Below are 25614 nucleotides of genomic sequence, written 5' to 3' on the forward strand. Positions count from 1 at the left end.
TTCTAATCGGAGACTGGCTCATAAGAGCGTATCATTTAACGTGGCAACATCTTGCAAGTGAGATAAGATATTATCTCACTCTATATACTGTGGTGCTAGTAGTGAGATCTATACATGTACATATCAGAGTAAGCCTTTGCTATGCTAACGTGGAGGACTGTGCAAGTGAATGTTATGCAAGTTGGTGACTTCTACCTCTCTCGCTTTAATATGTAATGTATTAAAACTTGATAGCTGTCATTCTTGCAGTTAGTCATCACTTAAAAGCTTACTCGAAAAATGTTGACCTAATCAAAAAGTGATTCTCTTATTAGAAAGCCAATCTGATTAGAGAATCTCTACTTCAAAGCAGCTTGCCGAGCTCCTAGTAACCACGAACACGTGTAAAGTTGAGTTATTTCTTTACACAAACGACTGCTCATTTGGGAATCTTTATAAATTATTATTTATTAGTATTTCATTAACCCTTTATTATTTATCCGGGATACCTCAGCACATATTGTTATATTTAGTATAAATTTTTTACTATTTCAAAAATCTTTTAATAATATTGTTTCACTATTTAAAATAAATTTTGACAACATTAAAGAATTAATTGTTATCTCATTAATTATTATGAAAATCATAAAATGGTTCAGAACTTTTTGATTCAATTTAGCCTGTTCTATTTATTCATTATAAGACACCTTGTAGATTGCTATTACTTTGAAAGTTTATAACATGGTGCATTAAAGTACAGGACGACAAAAATGTAATATCCGATTTAAATTTGTAATAATACATATGATTTAATGTTATGATGTAATTTCTTCCTGGTGGATTTGTATTCTATTGTTATTTCTTTTAATTTATGAAGCATGTGAATAGGTCAACTTTTAAATCTTTACCGTGTTTGCATTACGTGTAGGATTGTACTTCCAGAGTTTGCAAGGCCTTTTTGAGGGTCTTTCCAACAGCAAGAAAAGCTGATCGCGTGAACGACGGCGATTCGATATACGCGCGTGCGTGCAGCCGACAGGAAGTCGGTGCGAAAGGGCGATAACGGGTCCTCGTGAAAGTTTTAATTTCTCGGCGAATCTCGGCGTTGTTCGAGCGGAATTATCGCGATTAATCCGCTCGTTCCTTGCCGAATTTCCACCCTTCGCGCCGCGATAGATCTCTAGGTAGCCGGGTGCAGATCGCCGATCGATCCAGGTTATTGCACGCGAGAATGCAGCCTTATATGTGTCCGGAACATATAACGCGTTTGCTTATAATGTGCACAGGGCGATTAAAACTCTGTGATTCATGATCGACTTACGATGTCGTGATTTAAGTATACCCGATATGGCATAACCGACCAAATATCATTTTTACAAATTAATAAAATGAATTTATAAATTATAGAATACGAGAGATTAAAGCCATTGTATCATAAGTTGATCGATCAAATGATAGATTTGAAACATATTAAGCTTTGAGAAAATAATCGCTTAGAAAAAGAAAATTTAGTAAATAAAAAATATGTATGTGCAGAAAGCTCACTTATGAATTTTTAATAATAGAAAGTTAATTAATAATCTACTTATCTCTTTTATTAAGGGGATATACTCAGTTAGGAGATCAAAAAAAGATGAATCTTCGAGAATTTTTTTCAGGAAAATATATGCACATATTTATATGAAAGGTTTTATGTTCGAAAGAACCTACTTTGACAAAATTTTCATTTTTTTTTAATGTAAAAATATTAATAAATAAATAAGTTATAGTTAGTGTCCGGAAAACTGTTTTCCAAAACGCGTTTTGCGGTGACCACTATTCAGAAGGTTATCTGAAATGAAAAAATTCGAAAGATTTAATTAATATATGAATTTATCTAATCTTTGATCGTTCGATATTTCGAAAAATTGAAGTACAACAAAATGGCGGCTATTCAAAGATAAACTTTCAATTTTCATTTTTAAAAAATGGACATTTCTCGTCTATTAAAAAAAAACGCATTGGAAAAAAATCTTTTAATTAAAGACTAGGTTTACATGTCTAAAGAAAGCATGTAAAATTTCAGATTGGTTGGTGCAATTTTTAAAATATTTTGGTCATCGATTTTGAAAACATAGTTTTGAAAAAAATGCGTTTAAAGTTTCAAGTACAGTTTACTATTAAATAAAAAATTTTTCAATTTACACAAAGTCATCTATTCCAGGACTATATAGTACATCCTCTCTTAAAGTTGATGCTTCTAAAATATCAATTTGTTATTGCCGATGACATCTTTCCTTCTATGTATTCTTTCCTTCTTTCCTTTACGCTAGACTGCTAGAAGCTTCGATACTCAAGATCGTATATCTCCGTCGTGAAAATACAACGGATTAACTTGAAATTTTCAGGGAATATTTCTAACATTGTATATTTTAAGAAAATGTGATTTTTGAAAAATCGATATTTTCAAATTTCTAACTGAATATACTCTCTTAATAAATTTAATAATCCATGATGCATTTGTGTTAAATGTTTTAAATTATACTATAATAGCTGTCCTGTAAAATTTAAATGTTTATAAAAAGTTTACTACAGGTAGCACACACATACGCACACGCACACATATACACACACACACACACACATACACACATACACACGCACATATATACACACACACACACACACACATACATCAATTAAAAATAATTATCAAAGATGTACTTTAAGGATTAATAAATGATGTATTTGCTGTTAGTAGAATAGGTAGGTTTTTAATTAGCATCGAAAGAACGTTAATGATCTGAAAATGTAGATAAAAACAGCAATAAAAACCACGATAAAAATACGAAATTAACGCATAAAACACAGATCTCAAAGAGACGTCCTAAAAACGTTCAGAAGAAGTCCCTATGTTCTAAAGACATTCTCAGGATGTTTATCGGATAAAGTGTGCTCAAGTAATGTGATCTCGGAATGAACTAAAAAACTCTCTAGCATTAAGCACTATCTATGTATTAACTTTGTGCCCCGAGATCATACCTTCACTTTAACATATTTGACCCACGACCCACATACTCTGAACATGATTACATCGAAAAGCAATAATGAAATTTTCTCTTCGGCGAACATATATCCTGCGAATATTGAACGGCGGAAGGGATTTTTATTATAACGAATTCTCAACGTCAAAAAATTCGCACGAAAAAAGGATAGATCGGAACAACACGCCAATTCGAATCCAGAATATCTCCATCAAGTTGCAAATGGACCAGCGCTTTATCACAAATTGGAAATCGCCTCGGGAACTTGTGTGACTGTAAAATGCGTGCCGCGAGCAGAAAACGACGTGCATTTAACACGTCATATAGATCGAAGCAAAACGTCACAATCGATTGATGCAAAACAGAGTTGACGAAAAATTACACACTGATTTGAAAGTTTCGCTAAGAAAGTCGTCTCAATGTCGTCTTACGAGTATTAACACACATGTATTACAAGTATTACACGGGATTATATCAAATATTAAATATATCAAAGCGAGAAAGAGAAGGAAAGAGAGAGAGAGAGAGAGAGAGAGAGAGAGAGAGAGAGAGTTGTGAATTATGGAAATTAATTATGGATTTAATATACAGGAAATATGTTATTCCAAATTAATAATCTGTGAATATTAATTCTTTGTATAATGAGGAGCGATATTTTAATCGGATTTGACATATAGAACAAAACATTATACCAAACTAATAACGTATTAATATGGGACATGTTCTTATATAATGGAGGTACTATATCGGGTTTGATATAGCAAAAAAAAAACATTATTCCAAACTAATAATCTGTAAATATACGTTTGTTGTTATATAATAACGTAATTTTTACTACAACTGATTTAGCATTTAACACATTTAAGTATGGGTTAAATTTAAATAATTAGATAATGTGTTTAGCTAAAAGAAAAAGAAATTCGTATCTTGGAACTACAGGGATATAACTAAAGTTATTTTATGGCTGATAACTTCGCTCATCGAATGCCCGTTGGACGGCTTTAAATAACGGCTCGACGGAGAACGTCTGACGGGATTACGAGAATTCGTTTCTGCCATTGCCAGCGGGAGAGATAGCGTGTTTCGATTCGAAATGGTCGACTAGGCGACCCATGCGATAGATATATAGATAAATAGATTGAGGTTCGTCCGATGAGATCCGAGGATCGCGCTAAGCAACGATCGCGAAGAAAAAGGCGAGTTTAGAAAATGAAGTAGACCCAAGATGATTGTTATCATTAATGTGTGTGGTAGACTACCTTCTTTCTTTTTTTCTTTCTTTTCAATTCTATGCTCAATTCTATCCTCAAAATTCTCGTCTATATATTTTAGTAAAGATGAATAATTTAATCTTTTATATCCAAAATGTGTATTAATATTAATATTAATATTAAATGAAATATTTGTTACTTCTACACGCAGAAGGAACAATTTTGCTGAAGTATCTAAAAATTTAATTAAATATAGATCTAAAAATAATTGTTATAGAAATAATTATGTATAGAACGTTTAAGCATAATGAGCAATACTACAAAAAGTTTTAATATTCTAGCAGCTATATTGAGCATCTAATTATTTTGATAGTTTAACAAAATTATTTTCAGATACGTATCTGGCTAAAGTTTAAGATATTTATTTTTTTCGTTAATTAGTACATAGAAAGAATGGTTTTGCTAACAGCTAAAGTATCAAAAATTTCGCAAGAGAGAGACACATAGATTTAAAAATAATTTTATTAAACCATAAAAATAATTACATAAGTCGCTCGGATATGATGAGTAATGCTGCAAAAAGTTTTGACATTCTAGTATTCAGTTTGAATTGTATTGAACGTCTTACATAATTATTTCGATGGTCCAACAAAATTATTGTCAGATCTATATCTGGCTAAATTTTTAGATACTTCATGTATGGTTCAAGGTTTAGAGCACTTCATTAAGTAGAATGATTAAATGAAAATATCCAACCATTACGAATTTGTCGGCACGGGATGTGTGTCTGAAAATTTTCAGATTCGCATAAGTTTCCCATAGTGGCAGTTGGCCCGTGCGGTTAGTCCCCAATGTGATCTCGCCCCCTTCTCTGTCTGCCTTGTCCCATGGGGCTCGTAGTAGCAGCGGACTGCATCGTCGAGCGAGAGGGATGGAAACTTGCATTTTCCCCCGATGACTGCACGTCGCGGCTACATACGTCATAAAACTTTGCTAATATAACGAAGGACTGCCGTCTTTGCGCCGGCAACTGGAAATCGCTCGTTTCTCTCTTGCAGAGTAGCATTCGTCTTACTTTCTCTCATCTTTCACTTTCTGTTCCCCTCCTTTCTTGCATTCACACTCCCACGCTCTCTCTATCTACCGTCGAGCGGGATTTATGCTATTCGAAGCTCATGCAAAACTTTACGACTTGGAATATCTCGCTCAAATCATTATTCGAATCACCTAGTCGTTTGTCAGCTAGATGCAATCGAATCCCTATCCAGGAACAAGTATCGATTGTATTTAATTGGAACTTTGCTACTCATTGTCTATGCGATTATTTTTGCCCGTTTTGTACAATTTTCCCGTAATTATTCGACTGTGATTGTTCGATAATTTGACCTAATTTGATATCGATATCGCGTGCTCTTAGATTCTGTGCAGCCAATTACGCTCTTTCAATTAATTTTGGTTATATCTACAAAATACAGTCGAATTGCATATTTAAATCGTGTTTAATTTAAATCGTCAAATAATATTTTTGTTAAACAATTAAATCAATTTAATTATATTTTTAATTCAATATTCAATTTTCATCAAACTGATATTTGAGATAACTTTGAGACGAATTTTATATATATATAGTAGATCCTGGAAATGCTGCGAATATTTCATATCTTTTTTACTTTAATTATCTAGGAAATGTTTTCTTAATATAATACATTATTAAAAATAATAAGATTGAAAACAAGATCATTTATGTTAAATACATTAATTTCAGAAATGATAATTGCGTGCCGATATGGTTGTCGGACTTTAAACGCAATCAATCTAAAATATTATTCGCAATAAGTTTATTACAGTTTTTTAAGATTAAATTTGAGAAATTTGGGAGGATTAATACTTCAGATTGATTGCGTTGAAAGTCCGACAAGCACATCGGCATGCAATTATCATTTCTGAAATTAATTCATTTATATTAATTCAACATCTTAACATTCAGACTGTAGTGGCGCTTCGTATTTAAAGTAATGTATTATTAAAAATGCATTATTATTTTATTTATTATAGTTAGTTTACATTTTGGAACATATTTCTTTTTTGTTATCAAAACTTAACTTTTGAATAATCCATTTTCTAATCGTCTGAAGGTAAAATAATTAATTTTTATTAAAACGACTATGTTACATCACTTTTATCTCATATACGGCTTAAAAATAGGAAACTCTCTAGCATCGCGAAACAGAATTAAACTGAATCGGCGAAGATGACTTGGCGCAAGAGTAAAGATAGATCTCAAACTTTTTTATATATCGTAAGTGGAGCTGACGAATTATTCTCCTGAGAAAGAGAATACCGATGATACGATCTTTATTCGGTGTGGTGCTAAGTTACCCCTGACGGGTGCAGTTTAATCCTGTCTTACGGCAGTTCGAGAAACGTTGAAAAAGCCGTGGTTTCTCGACGCTCCGCGCCGTTTTTCAATTATGCATTCGCATATTTTACTGGGATGCCTTGTCGCATTCAACGACGAGCGCGACGACAGCTGCCGGACTGCATTTATCAGGTTAACAATAATTCAATGTCACCATCTTATGCCGATGGATATGTACCGGGTGCTTCTGCGATATCTATGAATATGGTCATTGCTTATACATCCAAATTTTATGCGATAGATCTTTAAACTTCTGAAATTAAAAGTATTGCGTCTTTATAATGTGCATTTTTATTTAAATAAAAACAATATTTAATAAACATAATTAAATAAATATAAAAATTATTACAGAGAATTATAGACTATAAATAAACATATATATAAGTCTTCAAAAAATGATAAAAAGTAAAATAAATAAATGAAAGATTAAACAATTCTTATGCTTATAATTTTTTTGTATGTGTCGTTTATTGTACTTATGATTTTTTTTGTACACTGTATTAAAAAGTTTTCACATTTTTTCCTTTTTATTAGACATTAGAAATTTATTTTTAAAGCTTTACATAAGCCATTTTTTTCTAGAAATTCTTTATACATGTCGCATATTAATCGCGCAAGGGAGCAATCGTCCGAGAATGCGGAAAAATTTAGAAACTTTCTGCTGCCAGAAACAAGGACAGAAAATCAAGAAATCTGGGAATAGCGAACACGTCCGCAATTCCTAATAATTCATATCAGAAAGCTCTTTCTGCATTTTCACCCTCGGTTGCCTTCCGGCAGATGGTCATCCCCGCTTCTACTACTGTCGCGACATCGAGTGGATTCTCGTTAAGGTACTTCAACACTTTGCACCGCCGTTAAGAACAAAATTGCAGAAAAATTGAAGCTCATTAAATCCGGCACGTTTTATTTCCACACGAGCTGACGAGACGATTCATTGTTTAAGATTGCTGCTAAATATGCTCGTAACTTTAATAAACAGCCTAATTTTTATATAAAAAATTGAGAGCTTTGAAGAATAAATCGTAATAAAGTGATTGTCATATCAAGCGAAGAACTCGAACAGAATTCCATTCCTCATCTTATTTCTTTTATTAGTAAAAAATAAATATATTAAACAAGGACTCTCTCTCCTTAAAATAACAAAAACAACTAAACAACCTAAATCTGGGCTATGAAAGTCAGCGCGAACGGAGGTGCGCAATAAATCTTTCACAAATAATTTTGTTAATCCATACGATGTGTTGATATCATCTTTATTTGAAATCTTGAAATCTTGAACGTTTCGATTCTCTTTGGAATCTCTCTTTATCAGTAATCTTTTTAAATCATATCGGATTATCGGAATGTTCGATGTAGAGTCACTCGTAGGTTGTCAAAACTATAGTGTTATCCACATGATCGCCAAATCTCATCATAAAACTTTGGATAATATATTAATATTCACAACTAAACACATTTTATAATACATTTTATGTAAATTTGATTAAACTTTGTCCAATCTATCTAGAGTGACGAATATGTCTAACAAGACGTTAAAGTTTAAACAAATTTACATAAAATGTATTATAAAATGTGTTTAGTTGTGAATATTAATATATTATTCAAGGTTTCATGATGAGATTTGGCGATCGTGTGGGTAACACTACAGTTTTGGCAACTTGCGAGTGACTCTACATCGAACATTCGCGAAATCTAGTATTATTTAAAAAGATTACTGATGAAGATTCCAAAAAGAATCGAAACGTTCAAGATTTCAAGATTTCAAATAAAGATAATATCAATACATCGTAGGGATTAACAAAATTATTTGTGAAAGATTTATTGCGCACCTCCGTTCGCGCTCTCATTAGCCCAGATTTAAGTTGTTTTTGTTATTTTATTAATAAATAAAATGAAAAGTTATAAATATTTTTTTAATATAAATTAAAATTAGTAGCTCTTTGTAATCCATATCGATCTATTCTATTATTTTCAAAGAAAGATTATTATTCCCTATGGCATATTAGTATATTGATTACATATTCTTCTAAAATATATTTTTAATTTAAAAATATTCTCTATCATTTCCGATTATTTTATTATAAGAATTTAATAATAAAGAAATCGTATATTTATTTGTACAATTATGTTTTACAACATGATTTTTTATGACACTTCTGTTTTTTTTTTCATTATCCCTTAAAAGGGAGAAAAAGAACTGATAAAGAAAAGCCTCTTAAATGACGCATGAAAATTCAATGAAAAGTCGCGATAGCTTCGGAATCGATACTCGGATACTAAGTTGAGAACGGTAGGATAGCGTTAGAAAATATGAGGGGAATGCGGGAGAGGGAATAGGTATAGGTGCCTTTATTGGCCCTTTGCCAATGGTTGCTATCTATATGGAACACCTGCGTCTGTCCGATGTCTCGAGTCGCGACAGATCGAACAATACGAGAATCTTAAGACAAAGAAATAAGGGAACGATAGTTCTCTAAAACAGAGAGCATTGCTGCATTGTTTTGTTGATCTCGATTGCTAGAATTTATGATATTTTATTACAATAACAATGAAATTAAAATAGAAAGTCCATGCCTTTAATTTTTATACTTTTTTGTTTAAATCTTTTTCAAGAACACGAGCTTTATAAGAGAATACTGGTTTTTTTTTATAAATTATTTATTATAAAAGTGAAAAGGGTTAATGGAAGTAGGCGCAGTGCACAAATTTTTCTAAGTGCACATAATTCTGAATGATATATTTTATATACAATTATATATACAATATATTATATACAATATATACTTAAATATTTTGGCTTACATTTTTAGCTATTTTTAATAACAATAAGTAACGGATAATTTTCTATGGACTGTCACATAATCATTATCTTATATAATGTCAGAATTAATGTACACTCATTACTTATTGTTATTAAAAATGGCTAAAAATATGATCCTAAATCTAACATTTAAATGTATTCCATAATGTTACAATTATTCAGTAAAAATTATGTGTATTTAAAGAAATTTGCACTACTGCACTGACTGATCCCATTTCCCTTTTCACTTTTGTAATTTAAATTTATCTAGAGTCCATGTTTTTCAATTTTTTCAAACAAAATAGAGAATTTTTTACTATATGATAAATTTAAATTCTGGTTTATGTGATTGACAAAAAATGATTCCACCAATGTAAGATTAACTTTAATCTCAGTTTAACTTACTGTTTATCTTTTTCTAATTCTTAGAAAAAATATTGATAAAACCTATCAATAAGAATATTAGCTGTGATAATGATATACATAAAATTTATGTATATAAATAAAATAAGAAATATTTCACGTCACAATATCTTTGACAATTTGCTTTTATTTGCATATTTATTAAGTTAAAAGTTATTTTTATGGTTATTATTATTAAAAGTAACATTTTTTTATTTATTTCTAATAAATTATAAAATAAATTTATATTTAGCTTAAAGTTGATTTTTGATTATTAAGTGACATTGCTCAACATCGTTACATTCTAGTATGCTTAAGGGAATTCTAGAGGGACCCTGGAGGATTTGTTCTAGATTCTAGAACAGATATGACGAGAAATTGTTACATTTCGCTTGCCGATCGACCAAGTCGATGAGATTCAAAATGGCAGTCTACTGGTTTGTGTAATATTGTCATCGTCATTGAGATAAGGTTGCGATATCGTAATGTGTCAATCTTTCAAACGAGAACATCGTTAGATGTTAACACCTTAACATTGCTGACATTTTATGCTTTGAAGATGTTACAATTGCGATGTTACTCATTTTAAGATTAATATTATTATAACATTCATGAATATATCTAATAATATATTGCATGATAATATATTTGTGTTAACAAATTAATAACGAAAAATAGAGTTACAAACATAAAACTAGTTTTCTTAAACAATAAGAAATAAAATTGAAAATACATTCGAACGAAATTAACAAGACATTTTTAAAATTATTAATACAATTAATTCTACAGACTTGAAAAATTATAAATTGTATTATTTACATTACTTGTAAAACAGAAAATACCCTATATGAAGTAAGTTCTATCTATCTATATTTGTTAGTTTGGTACAGATTGTCACATATGTATATCTTCAATAATGGTGTAACTATATATTTTTTACAGTTTATCATTTACGGAATCTATACGATTAAATATATATTTAATCGCATATGTTATGCAAGTTGTATTCAAAATTTCGATTTATAATTTAAAGACGACAGCGTCGTTTCAACTGTCATAAAGAGATCGATTCAAATTTTATTACGGAGGCGGGACAGAGGGAAGGGCGAAGTCCCGAGGCATCTCACAAGCTTCATCGAAGATGCATGAGAGCATCAAACTACCTGACACTGAGCACCTTTCTTGGATTTCTGCATGATAAAACGCATTGCATAACGACATTGTCGTTCGCCATAACTGTCATAAGTGAAGTTCATAAGCATATCACTATACATCTGTTTAACATATATTAGAACTATATTACAAGAACTGTGCTTTATTTAAATAACATTTTTTTTTAATTTCTCTAGTTAGATATTAATATTTAAATTTAATTACAAAAATTAAATAATTTTATGACTAGAATTTATGACTTTAAAGTCTTAAAATCTTTTCATTTACAAATCCTTTGAGATTATTACAAAATTAATACTTAAATTCTTTAAGATTATTTCAAAATTAGTGAATTACTCTAATTCATTTCTTGTCTCTTTTTCCTATTTCCCGCTTATCCTTATCTTTCTTTTAGACTTTTCATGACCATCCTATACATGGTGCCGTACATCCGTATGAACATTCGTTTGGATTTCGTTATCCATCTTAGTGTAACAACGTCCTATAGAAAATGACGGTGCTGAGAGACGCGTTCCTGATAATACCTCCTTACGTATACGTATTGCCGAGCTGCCAATTTGACGAGGAGAGAAACGACTTGTCGTCACGGCGGGACATGTAGTTGCGTTACGTGTTCACGCAAGTATTCCGCTCACGCGCTATGACGATTGCTTTCGACGAACGACGTGGTTCCTCCACGTCTATCAGTTCGCTCTACGACAGCAAGACAAAGCGAAAAGCTACTTTTTTATCAGTCTCGCTGTTCGAGCTGACGCGTGCGGATGATCTCTCAGAGAAGCCATTCTTTGCGCGGCTTAATATAACTCCAATAAAGCACCAGACGGCGACGGACTGCTTTACAATTCTTTAACGCGCGAGTTAATTGGAATCTTAAGTGAAAATTACATGCAATACAATTTTCAAGATTCCTCTTTTCGACAGATTGTTACAACTGCTGCAAAAGTTGGCGGAATAATTAATATAACTAGCAAGCAACTAACGATTTCACTTTTGCGTCTAGAAGTCCGTAGATTCCGCGTCCTGAATTTTCAATTTAATTTCATTTCAACGGAAGCTACGAACTTGATATACGCAAGAGCTTGCCGTCTGAAGTTCGATGTTGAGACAGCGGTGCCGCAGGGCCGACTACAAAGCGTAAGTCGGAGAAGAGCGATCTTTCATTTTTAACGTGGCTCCGATGCTTCGGGCATTTTAAGATCATATGTAAGATCAGAGAAAAGGAAGGTCGTCTCTTTGACAGTCAACTCGTCAATTTTAATCAAACTTTAATACTTGAATGCTATGGAATACTAACATATACTTCAATACGAAAGAGGGATGTTAGGAAATATGGGTGTATATATATATATATATATATATATATATATATATATATATATATATATAATATATATACATTTTCCAATCTTTTTCTTCTTCTTTCTTTCTGTCTTTCCTTTGTATATCGATATTCTATTCTATTGGGAATAAAATAATAGTAAACGTTTTTAGAATTTTTTCAAATTTACACAAAATATTTTTTAATTTTGTAATTGTTTCTATCATAATGGACAAACAATATGGATAAACATATTGCATTTTCTATCATTTTATTATAATTATTACAATTTAACTTATATACATTTTAATTTTTGTTTCCTATTATTTCTTCTTTTGCCTTTGAAAGAAAGAGAAGAAAAAGTATATATGTACTACGTTTATTATTATTTTAACAAAATATCTAATCAAGCAAAGTATTTTTATTTTCTACATTTTGGAGTTATCCTAAAGCGTTGAAAGTAAAATTTTCTTTACATCAGCAATTTGATGTAAAGAAAGGAGCGTAGTAGATCACAAAACTAATCGTTTTATTTTACTTTATGCTCAATATCACTTATGAATGCTAAGTGCCAGATAACTTTTACGTTCCGAATAGTCGATCTTCATGGGAGTATGAAATTTCTCTTCCATTGTTAAAACAGTCCAACGGAGCGCTGACGCCTCGAGGGCGCTATAGAGTTTAAGAACGAACACGCAGAACAACGGGAAAGATCCTTTAACACGCAAACTCCTTATTTTCACCGATTTAAAGGGAAACAGACTGTACAGAGTGTAACTAGCAGGACTACTCTCATAAACTTTGGATCCCTATGCTTGACATACGATTGTTTTACTCTTTCGGAAAAACATTTAATTGAAATATTAAAAATATTAATACTAAAGTCATACGTAAGTATATAATAATCTTTTTTTGTACATGTATAATATAATAAATATATATTGACATTTTTAATATTATATAATAATGTTGCAAAATATAAATAAAATATAAACATAAATTTCTGACATTTTAAATCTATCTTTGATTTTTAATTTTTTTAAAATACAAATAACCATAAAATATATGCTAAAATATTAGCGAGATACTGTTTATAATATATTCACGCACATGTAAAATATATTTTTTTTCATACAAATATATTATACAAACTTTTAAAACATAACTTTATTTTATAAATAATTTCTTATTATATCATTGCATATATCATTGCAATAATTAAAATCTTTCGACATTAGCGTATATTTTGTACATGTACTTAATATGTACATATATATTATATATGTATTAATAATAAATATAACACATATATGTATGTGTGTGTGCGTGTGTATATGTGTGTGCGCGCGCGCGCGTACATACGCACTCATCAAATAATGTGTATAAAGAAAACTCAGTCATAACAGTAGTTTTGCTCCTTTTAGAAGAATGTACTGATGGACCACGTTATACTACCTTTTTTCCGCAGCGATTAGTTTTTCAACTCGTTTCGTTTACTTTAAAGTTTGTGCAAACTATCGCCGCAGTATGTTCACACGTACTTACCTATCGCTTATAACACGCTCAACAACGATGCGGACCGCTTTCGTGCCGATTGTTTTTTGGGATTAACGCGATTTCAGCGCGGCTCTATTATGCCTTTTCAAGTAATAAATTGAAACAAGACGCGAAGCAATTTGCCAGCACGATTTTTTTTATTTCTCTTCGGAAGTATTGTTTGCGTGTTTGTCGAGCATACAGCAGAATATTAAAAGTAATATTTTATTATAATATGCACATACATATATATGTAATGTTGTACATATATATGTAGAGTTGAAAGAGACGGAAAGTTTTTAAATACCAACTTTTATAAATAATACACATCATTTTCAAATCAAACAGAAATCATAGTTCCTTGTTTCTTCTTCTTTCTTCTACTTTTTTATTTTATGATATTATTTCTTGTTTCTAAAATATTACTTTCTGTTTTTATTTGACTCTGTCTTTTAACACTTATCTGTCAATTAGTCATTTTACAAAGATATTTATCAAGTACAATAAATACACAATTATTTGTGAATAAAGAGGCAAGTTACACTGGAGTAGCGTAACTTGCATTGATCTTGATCGTTCGGCCACGATCCCCGGTTAATCCTCTTATTTCTGGACACTTTCTTCAGCTGAAAGCCGAACAGCAAAGCCGATAACGCTCATTATGCAAGTTTATACAAAATTTACGCGATTCCGTGGTGCAACATACGCCACGTAGCTCATAATTGAACATTACCTCTTGAATTTTGTGCTGTAATCCGAATATTCGACCATCAATGTTAATATGTTGCAGACACTTACAGCGACCACGACAACTTGTTTAATGCTCTTAATGCGATGGTGAATTAATTAAATGATTTACAAAATATGCAATGCTCGTATACAACTTTCCGATATTCAATTTGTTAAGCAAAAACATGTCTAATTAAAAATTATATGTGACATATATCGCTCTCTTATTGAGCGTTACTCCACATTTTTTAACAATGTTTAATTGAACAAGTCTTGAAGAAGTAAATGCTAAATATGTACCATTTAAGTTATTTTTTTTTCTATTATATTTCTCATTTAATACTGATTTGCATGGAAATAAACATCGAAAATTATAGCTTGATGCTTTAAGTACTTATAATTACATATTTAATTTTTTATCAATAATAAATTAATGTACAATAAATCTTTTTGCAGTATATATACTGCAAAAGATATAATTTAAATCATATCTGTAAATCTCTTCAGTTATACCACTTTTGTGAAAGTATTAAATTTATGAATTAAAATAATTAAAAATATAAAATTAATAAAATTAATCGTCATCAAATTCTTATTTTATTAATTTATTAAAAAAAGGGATCAAATATTTAATAATTAATAAATAACATAAATAAACAAATAAGAGGGTCATATTTCTTTAAAGCGAATCTTGGTACTTAATGATATATCTACTTTAATTTTTTTTATAATTTCCAGTTTATGTAATCTTGTACTTATTCACTAAATACTTTTAATAATTCATAAACTCAGCATATCGGAATTGAGAGGTAAAAAAGAAAAAAGGGAGGCAACTATCAGCAATATGAAATTACTTGTATTGATCGCACATTGCTTCGAAGTCGAGAGGAAGAAAACTTTCTTTATTTGTATCACTTTACATTGCTAAAATAGTGATAAATTACGAAGTTGTCGATAATTTAGCCACTCACAAGCCACTACAAATCCTCTTACCTTATAGCTGTTTTAGCTTCTTGCTATGTGAGTAAAAGGACCTCTAAATCGGATGACGATTAGCGTCGACGCGCGAGATTTAAGATCCGCCAAATCTAGCGATTACTCCGACAATCTAAGACCGCTCGCTCGTAGAAAGAGAGAAAGTAAGATGAAACGTGAAGAAAGGGGCAGACCAGCCGGGAGAATTCAAGTCGAGATTTGCACCCTCGAGTAAGGACAGACACGGAAAAATGGCGAGATCGTTGGATAGTCGGAAGATTCCGCTTGCTTCGATGAGATACACCAGGGATGAAATATGAACGGGGATCCCGTTAACGATGCATCCCTCGGCAAGAAAAGGGGACGGACTCCTTAACGCGAGAGCGTCGGCGGGTTTTTTCGCGCACCAGCATTAGACGTTAAAGTGAAGTGAACAGAATATATTTTCTCGAGCTAAAGATCTCTCGGAACTCTATGCATATTTAGAAAATACGATTTACAGTCACGCAAAATTACAGAAAACAATTAACGGTAAATGTACGCAATGAGAGATAAATTATATAGGCAATGGTTATCCTTATATTGCGATAAGCCGCGTAGAATTAGTTCGAGACTTAACAAATAATAATTGTTAAGTACATTTATAAATATTATAAATGATACAATTGGAACGCAAAGTTTTCTTTCACAAACTACTTTTGTTTCATAACTTTCCGGTATGAAACCAAGAGAAAACTTGATATTCTTAAAGGAGCTCGATGTTGCCTGCCGAAGGAAAGGCCTGCTATTGTTTTTCGTGAATGTTATGCTCATTTGCATTGCGTGACGAGCCTGCTTCCCGTAAGCCTTTACGTGTTACAAAGCTGGTGTGCGTTGCATGTCGTTATTATTTCTTTTCAAGTTCTTTTTTTGCACTTTCTACCCTGTACGCCCTCTTCAGAGGCTCCACCCTTATTCGGCCTTATCCCGGTAGCTTGTATTCGTACCGTTCTTCGTCTTTCATGCGCTCTTCTCTCCTCGTGTCTTAATGAGCAACGAGCGGGTTTCTCAACATCGTTATTGATTAAGTTATTGATCACGCGAAAATGCGCCTGGATTCTTTACGAAAATTTTATTGGCGGCTACCTCGCGACGACAATTTTCCTCTTCTCTCGGCGATGAAAAACTATGAAGCACGAAATGCCGCACTGCATGATCGTGCAACACACAATATTGTAAATGTAAAAAGATTCTTTTGTTACAGAAATTTTATTACAACAAAAATTACTTCATTATTTCTACAAATCACAATTTCCCTCATTTTTCTACCCAGGTAAATTAATTAGAATTCAATAATATAATTATGAAGAGAGAGCATCATTTATAAAAAAAATGTTTTAAATAATATGAATAGAAGTATTAAACGATTAATTAGAATTTATACGTATTATGTGAATAACTTCAAGGAAAATATTTCTAAAAGAATGAAGATTTTATAAGAAATCAATTCTTCATCTTACACAATTAATTGCAGTCACTATCGCAGCGGGATTGCTGTCGGCTTAATCTTCGTTTATACTACTGAAAAAAGGGCTGATCAATTTAGATCGCACTATTAGCATGAAAAATTCTGAATTTTATTTTTAATTATTATTAATATTTGTAATACGTTTAATTATTTATTATTAATATTTGTAACGCGTTTTATTGTACTCATCTGTTTAAAAATAGTATTGCTCTCTATAATTATTCGGTCATTTCTCATCCTTTTATCAATAGCAATCATCGTGTCATTCACATATGGACTCTGTATGTGCGCTATTATACAGGCGCCATTGTTTCATCATTGCGAGCTACAATTACAAGTTGTCTTCGAGCAACAATCGTTCTCTAATATCAGATGTATACCCGATTGAAAGGGAAGATATTGAGCGAGATGCAAGCGCCAATGGAGAGATCGCCATTGTAGAATGAATCTGTCTTCCATTAGCTGCATACGGAGTGTCTCAAAAGTTGCACATATATTGCTATGGTAATTTACATTATATACCGATTATTCTTAACGATTCTTCTTAATAATTTGCCTGAACATTAATTATTAATTATTTGACGTAACATAACTTTGAAAATATTTCTTTAGAAGATACAATATTCTTTAGAAGATACTATTCAAAATATAAACTATGTGAGATTAAACATAATAAAATATTTTTCTTGTATCTTTTAAATTTAAATGATATTTAAATTTTCAATTGTTTGAATTTAAAGATTTGTACGTTTAAAAAAAAATTGTTTTTAAATTAAAAATCTCATAATTATAAGCTAAATACAAGGAAGATACAGAAAGATCTGGGACACCCTATATGCCTTTATCTCTTGCTCCCTTTCCTGTCAACATATACGAGGTCACGTTCGGACGTAATCACTCCTCCGTCCAGAAATCCAATTAGTCGACCATTAATAAACGATTCGTCCTGACGGAGGAGATAATGGTACCTGCCTCATCACCAGATGCAGTTGCACCTGCAGGTACGCTGCGTCTTGCACCTGTCTTCATTCACGCGGGGATAAATGATACCGATCCCGTGACGATGCTATAAGGAGAACCATTAGTTTCTGGTGATCGCCAATTGAGACCGTCTTTCGAAGAGAATAGCATGTTCGAGGTTTAGTGTCATCACATTTTAGCTCGTGACATTTCTTTAAGCCAATTGAACAAGTTTCTGGTTTCTGTTCAGATAAGCGCGATTGCTGTCGGCTTAATCTTCGTTCATACTACTGAAAAAAGGGCTGATCAATTTAGATCGCACTATTAGCATGAAAAATTCTTAATTTTATTTTTAATTAATATTTTTAATATTTGTAACGCGTTTTATTGTATCATCTGTTTAAAAATAGTATTGCTCTCTATAATAATATTGCTTCTATGCTCTTGTATATGCGGGTGAAGAAAGTTGATAAAGATAACAAGAAAGAAGATCGACCCTTGTGATGATGGTTTTGACTGGCTGGAACGGTCATGACAGCGAGTTGACAGCTTATGCTACTCGCGAATAAAGTTTCTTCTAAAGAATAGTAACTGTGTTTGTTCATTTTGTGCGCGTGCGAAAATGTCGCAAGAGCGCGTTTGCCTCCGGGAGTGCAACGTTTTACGCGGCGAGCGCAGCAGTATATAACAATAACTTTGATATTTTACAAATTACATAAATATAATTTCTCGTTAACTTGGGAATAGTGATCAGAAACATTTATGTACCGCAGTGCGCAGCGGCAAAAAAAGTGTAACTATTGTTTCTTATGGATATTGTTTAACTATTTTTTTTAACGAATCTTTAAATATGAAATTCTATCGAAAACTCGCAATAAAAAACGTCGTATTAATTAAATTTATTTTGTTCTTTCAGAAATACTATCATAACAAGTTTATTAATATGCTTCGTTTAATATTTGTTTAGTTTCTACTTACTTTCATCAAAAAATTGTGATTGAATCCATGTCCATATAATGTTTTAAAATACTAATAAATCAGAAATCGATCAGTAATATATAATATCAGTAATAAAATGTTAATAATAAAGATTTTAATTAGGGTGTAAAACATCACACACAGATGATTGTCTATATAAAAAAATCGGCTAACTACTTTTAAGTTAAAAAATGTGATTCACACATTTTTATTAAAATTTATTGTATTCTGAGACTCATTTTACATTAACTAATTCTATCTCGTTTAACAACTTTCTCGGCGTACGCAAATCATTAAACAAGATAATTTTAATAGTTATTTATTAGAAATTACTTGCATCTACAATCATTATGCGCCGTCTTAACAATTTTCATTTCTAACTTAGGATCGCTTACATTAAACAAACCCTTTGCAGATAAGCAACATTATTCATTGCAGCCTTTATATCATTAGATGTTTATGCAAATAATTTATTAGCTTTCCTCGTATATTCACTTATGCATTTGCCAATTTCCGAATAATTATATTAGCACGTATCTACCTGTAAAGTGAAATTATTTTGGCGAAACGCAATGTAACACGGATGTACTTCTAACCCTGGATTAATATGGTAGAAGAGGCACGTACCGCATAATACAAGAGAGCGTAAATTAGAACAACCATCGAGCTGCCAGTGAGTTTCGTCATGTGGCACAGCACGATATTAATTAAAGCATAACGTTAAACAACCGGCGTAAACAGCAGAATGTTATGTTCGGCACGAAATCGGGGCAACTCGCGATTGATTTGATTACTTCGATTGTCATTAATTATTTTAATAGGGCAATACAGTTATTATATTGAGAATATTTCTTTGAAAAGAATTATTGAACAATAACTAACAATTGCAAGAAGAATTAAACAGTCGAGAATTATTAAGCAGTATGATTAAAAACGTTATTGGAATACATAAAAGATATGATTATACATATAATTATTCTTCATATTTAATAGACAAATCTGACAGATTTTATTTGAAATTAGAAATTGGCACGTCTAAATATGTCATAATTTAATATATTGTGTATATAAAAAGAATATAATTATTGTTATTATATTGAAAAAACGTCTTACTAATTTTTAATAAATATTTATTTGAATAGTACTAACTAAATATTTACTAAATGTAAACATATACATATTTATTTTATACAAGAACCATTAATTTCATTTAAGTATAATTTTTTTATTAAGTATATATTTATTTAATATGAGTGAGTGTTTAATTAGTACTATTTAAACAAATATTTATTAAAATTTAATATATTCTTTTCAATGCAAAAATATATTTTGTTAAATGTTTTCAATAATTGACTTAATCAACAAAAATAATTCAGAATAGATAAAGTTTGTGATATTATTAAATTTAAATTTTGTGATATGAAGCTGAAAAGCAGTTTGGTTTTACTTAACTTCATTAAAGCCTTTTGTTGAATTATTTGACGGTGCATGGGACTGATGTTTTACTGCAGAAACAAACGGGATTCTCGCGAAAGACCATACATGTATTATTTCACGGCGAAGCCGGATTAAATAAAATATTATCCGGGGAAAAATTAAACGCGTGTCGGCTGATGTTGAAGCACGACGGGAGATAAGCAGCACAATCCGTGGGGTAAAAAAGTAGGAGTTACATATCCGCAGCACACAATACTGTTGCGAATCTGTCGGATAATCCCGATGGAAAAAAAAGTCACGCTGCACATTTCCATTCAAAGTCGGATTATTCTGAAAATCTAGTACATGGAAACACATATGGCAATTAAAAGCCTCGTCGACTTCTCCATACAACAAAATTGATAATAGCAAAATAATAATAATAGTAAAAAGTATAGTAAGTAAGTAACTAACGACTTTCATATTCGGTTACTTTATTTAATGCACGAATTATACACAGCCGAAACAATAAATTTTAAACAATAAATTTGTCAATTAAGAATTGAAAAAAATAAAGCTTAATGTCATTTTAAAATGTAAATTTAGTTATTTTATTTAAGAAAAATAAATAAAATTTTTTTTACTTAAAGTTTATTTTTTTGTTTTATTTATATTTTAAATTATATATAAATATATATATATATATATATATATATATATATTTGTTAATATAATGGACAGCTCGATCAGAAAATAATCACATAAAAGCTGCTTGTGCAATTTTTGAAATCCGACAGTTACATACGAATTTATTTAATTCTTTTTAATTCCATGTGATGCGTCTGCTATTTTAGTAATTTAGATATCTAAATTCAATAATTATATTTGACTGTAAAATGAACACAATCCATAAATAAAAGAAGATGCGAAACATGCCAGATGCGCTTGGTCGGGTTTTTAGGCTAATTAAATGAAACTGCACGAAGCAGTAATGATCCAGCATGGCCTGACAAAAGTCCAGTACGATAATTCATTTTGCGTATTGGCTGGTGCTAATTGTAAACCCCAAGTTTCTCACACGTGGCGAGTTAATTATTGAGTGCACGGATATATCACAACGCTGTTTCGCGGTTAGATATCTTTACTATTTTACATATTAAGTATTACGTTATACTATTTTGTATATTAAGTATTACGTATATTAAATAATATGTGTCTTGATAAAAATGGAAGTAATATAAATGTAAATGTAAAAAAAAACGAATTTATTATTTGATGCATATTAGTATCGTTGCAATTATAAAAAAAACCTAAGCAAAACTCTTCATAAAAGAAAAAAAATTTTATAATACTTTTACGTCATAAAATTGCCCTTAAAAGTATAGATTATATTATGATTGCGAAGTATAATAAAAACTTAGTTTTACGTAGACTTTTAATGCATCGAAGACACATCTAAAATTAGACGACTCACGTCGTTTTTCCGAGCACCAAAGATATCATGGTCGAACTCGTCGAAAGTTTCATTCCACGCTGGAAACTATACCAGCTCGTCACAGCAAAGTTATTCGCGCAAGATTCCAGCTTCTACGCGGAATTTAATCTCATTGAAAACCTCGCTCGGCACGAAACGAGCGAATGAAACGCCGGCGTTGAGAAATCTGGTCGGGCCACGTGGCGCACCAGAAAGATATCACCAAAAATCGCTTCCAGCTTCGCGGACTCCTACGCCGGAAATTAAAGATTCAACGAGCCGAGGGTAATTTTGGGGACGAGGAACAAGGACTGCGCGTAGCGGATGGGTAGCGGGAGAGGATTGAAAATGGAAATCGATGCTGGATTCTGTCTGGGAAGAGGTACACGATAAAGGGAGAAGGGTTACATTCGACGTCGTTAAGTCGTATTCGAGAGAAAACTTGAATTCTGGTAGGACAACTATTGATAGTAAAACGAAAAATCCGCATGCTTTCGTGAAGATTATACTTTGAGGAAGAATTTATTCCGGTCGTTATAAACGATCTAGATCTATCTATTCGCTTCACGAATTCTTCGATCAAAATAAATGTGTTTCTTAAATGAAAATTTCATAAGTTCTAATCGATTCATTTTTTCACACGATGTTATAATGTTTTAATATTAGTGTACATAAGAACTATATCTGAAGTTAAATACATATATATCAGGAATTAAAAAATACAAAAATATATAAAAGTATCAACATCTTTCTATGTCATTGAGAGAGATGAAAAATTATTTTACAAATTTTAAATAATAAATTCTTTAATTTCAAGCGAGAATATGTTTAGTTGATAAAGTAAAAAAGCTGAAATAAGTGTCAAAAAGAAATTTTTTAATAATATTTTAAGGTAATGGTAGATAAAAGTCGAAACGCAGTTTACAGTTCGCACGTTATTCCATATTAAACGTTTAATTAAAATTCATGGGTACAAATTAATACCAAGGTAAACGTTTTTACTCAGCTTCGAGCTATCCTCAGTGTCTGAATATAGAAAAAAACAGACAATTTATTAATGTTTTAACTTTTCATTTGTTTAACTGAAGAAGATTGGACGAGGTGCGAAACATCCTGTGATTATTATTTATTTGTTTGCAATTATTATTCGTTTTGCATTTTTATGAATAAAAGCCACTTTATTGTTAATAATTTTAAATTTCACTTATATATTTTCCTATCGACTTTACATTCTGTTTGCTAAAAACTCCAAATAATATATCTAAATTCAAACAAGAATCAACTTATAATGACGCTGGAACATTAAAAAATCAAACAAGAATGATTTCTTATAACATGATTATTATTTGATCAATTATAATAGATGTAAAAGATTTAATAATTAATCAAATATCATATTAAATTCACGTTGAAATAAAAAAGCTATTTTTGTGTAAAAATTTGAATTGTATGCATTAATTGAATTGAATTTGAAAACGTACTAATCAACATGCTCGATTTGCAGGAAGAGTGCGCATCGATGATGCAAGATCTCAGCGACAAGATCAACAATAAGCATCACGAAGTACGCACGCATCCGCTACTCTCGATCTTCAAAATGGCCGAGGTTGAAGTGAAGATGCCGTACAGCAACGAAGCGGCGATCTCCAGGTCGTCATCGGTGCTCCTTGTTGTTTTGTTTGCAATCAGCTTCTTTGGGTCGACTTGCCTCTTTGATTCGTGACAGGGACATCAAGATATCACTAAGAATTTGTATCGAGTATCCTCCTTGCGGAGGATCACCACATGTCGCATTCACGTGGTAGCGGCGGTTCCACCCTGATGAGAGAGAATTCGTGGCCTTGAAGGGCGCAGATCCACGAAGGGAAGAAATCTCCGCCTACCCCTCGATCGCCGTGCGGATCGACAGATCGTAGGGATCGATCGGCGGATCCGCACAGATTCCCACACATTCCCGCCGATCGCGGATCGCTCACCGCGCCGTTAAAAATATTATTAAATATATATTGATATTTAATGGTATTTTTGTTACGTACTACATCTCGACAGGGCGTCCTCGAACCTTATTCTTAATTCTTCGACTGTCATATAATTCCGGGTCTTGAAACATGCAATGATTATCACAATTAACGTTAAATCAATATTGTGTAATAAATAAAATTATTTTTCTTTTCAGATAAAATTCTAAAGAAGAATATACTCTTATGTTTTCTATTACATACATTTTTTTTGTTTTAACATTTTATTTTATCATTTACTTTTTATAGCAATTACTAAAGTTATTGAGGCACCAATAAAAATTGTGACATGTTTAACTGCATTAAAACTACCTATTTTAAGATTATCCAGATTTTATTTTCCAAACACACACACACAGAAACATATTAGAGAAAATAGCGAGTTTACATATACTTTTACACACAAAATATTCATTGCATGTTCAACAATTTAAAAGCATTTACTGTAGATGCTAATGTATACTACGAACGCGATAAGTATACCTGATTGAAGTATACTGCGTTATATTATAATAATACTGTAATAACACCTACTACAAAATAGTGTTATTGCGTTACGCAGTAAAAGGATTAATGATCAAGGACAGATGATCGATGATGCCCTGGACAATCGACACCGCTTTGAGGTCGAGTTTGATAAGTTTTTTGGAAACGAGATTGACACGGAATACATTTGTCAAATGCGCGAAATCAAGTAGAAATCATTGGTCAATTGTATTTTCATTTTTCACAATAATTTCGCAAAAGTGTTTTGCGATGAGACTATGCGCGATCGACATGCAACCGACGTAACTTGGACACGAGTTGCATTGCGAGTTAATCATTAACAATCGTACGCGGTCCTGATGATGTTTGATTACAAGATGATTTACGAGCGAGTGAATGATGGAGAATAATATTAATGATATATAAAAACTGAGAAATGTTGAAAAATAAGAGAAATCAAGATTTTTGCGTTCTATAATGAGATTAAATATATACATATATAAATTATATATATATTCTATATATAATGTATATATACATATAAAATAAATTTTCAATGTCCAATCTTGATTGGCAGACAAGATTACAATTATTACTTAGAAAAGCGAATGATTAACGCAAAGTCCATTAATAGATAGAAACATTTTGTTGCAAATTGTTGAATAAAATTATTACATATGTATATACACTCGAAGTATTTTATTTTTAAACGTTGAAACTCTTCGCACAATTATATTATCGTTAATATTATATTATTAATGTTAATCCGGATGGAAAATAAATTAATAATTCGAATTAATTCGCGCTTTTGACGCGATAGAGCGGCAATCTTAACAAATTAATCGAAGAAAAATAAAAATAAAGACATATATAAAAGCCGCACGTTTTCGAAGTTGGCCTCAAGAGGCATTTCACAAAATTGAAATAAAAATATAAAATCGATCATAACAGAGCATGATAGAAGGGCAAAATGCGGTGGGCGCGATTCGCGATCGTTCGAGACGAGAGTATAACACGTGTATAATAAATCGATCGTAATGCGAGAGGCAGTCTGTATAAATGGCTAAGCACTAATCTACTGTATAATTAATGGCCAAGCAACACAAACTTCCTCCCATACTGGACCATTAGGTGTTTGTTAAAGTTGAAATCTAAACCTGAAGCACATGCGTCTATACGATGTGTCGCGAGAGACTCGAGTGTATAG

At 31.5% G+C, this 25614-nt stretch overlaps 1 protein-coding gene across 2 annotated transcripts in view; it reads left to right on the plus strand.

Moving 5' to 3' along the window:
• Positions 1-25270, plus strand: part of Gfrl (Glial cell line-derived neurotrophic family receptor-like) — a 354141-nt gene extending 328871 nt beyond the window's left edge. For both annotated transcript variants that reach the window (XM_087405786.1, XM_087405787.1), the window contains exon 17: positions 23408-25270. In XM_087405786.1, coding sequence (XP_087261912.1) covers positions 23408-23626 — 219 coding nt within the window. In that variant the 3' untranslated portion in view covers positions 23627-25270. The remainder of the gene's footprint in view (positions 1-23407) is intronic.
• The last annotated feature ends 344 nt before the right edge of the window (positions 25271-25614 follow it).

The sequence above is a fragment of the Acromyrmex echinatior genome, chromosome 4, assembly GCF_024713525.1.
Source record: "Acromyrmex echinatior isolate Ae372 chromosome 4, ASM2471352v2, whole genome shotgun sequence".
Lineage (NCBI taxonomy): Eukaryota > Metazoa > Arthropoda > Insecta > Hymenoptera > Formicidae > Acromyrmex > Acromyrmex echinatior.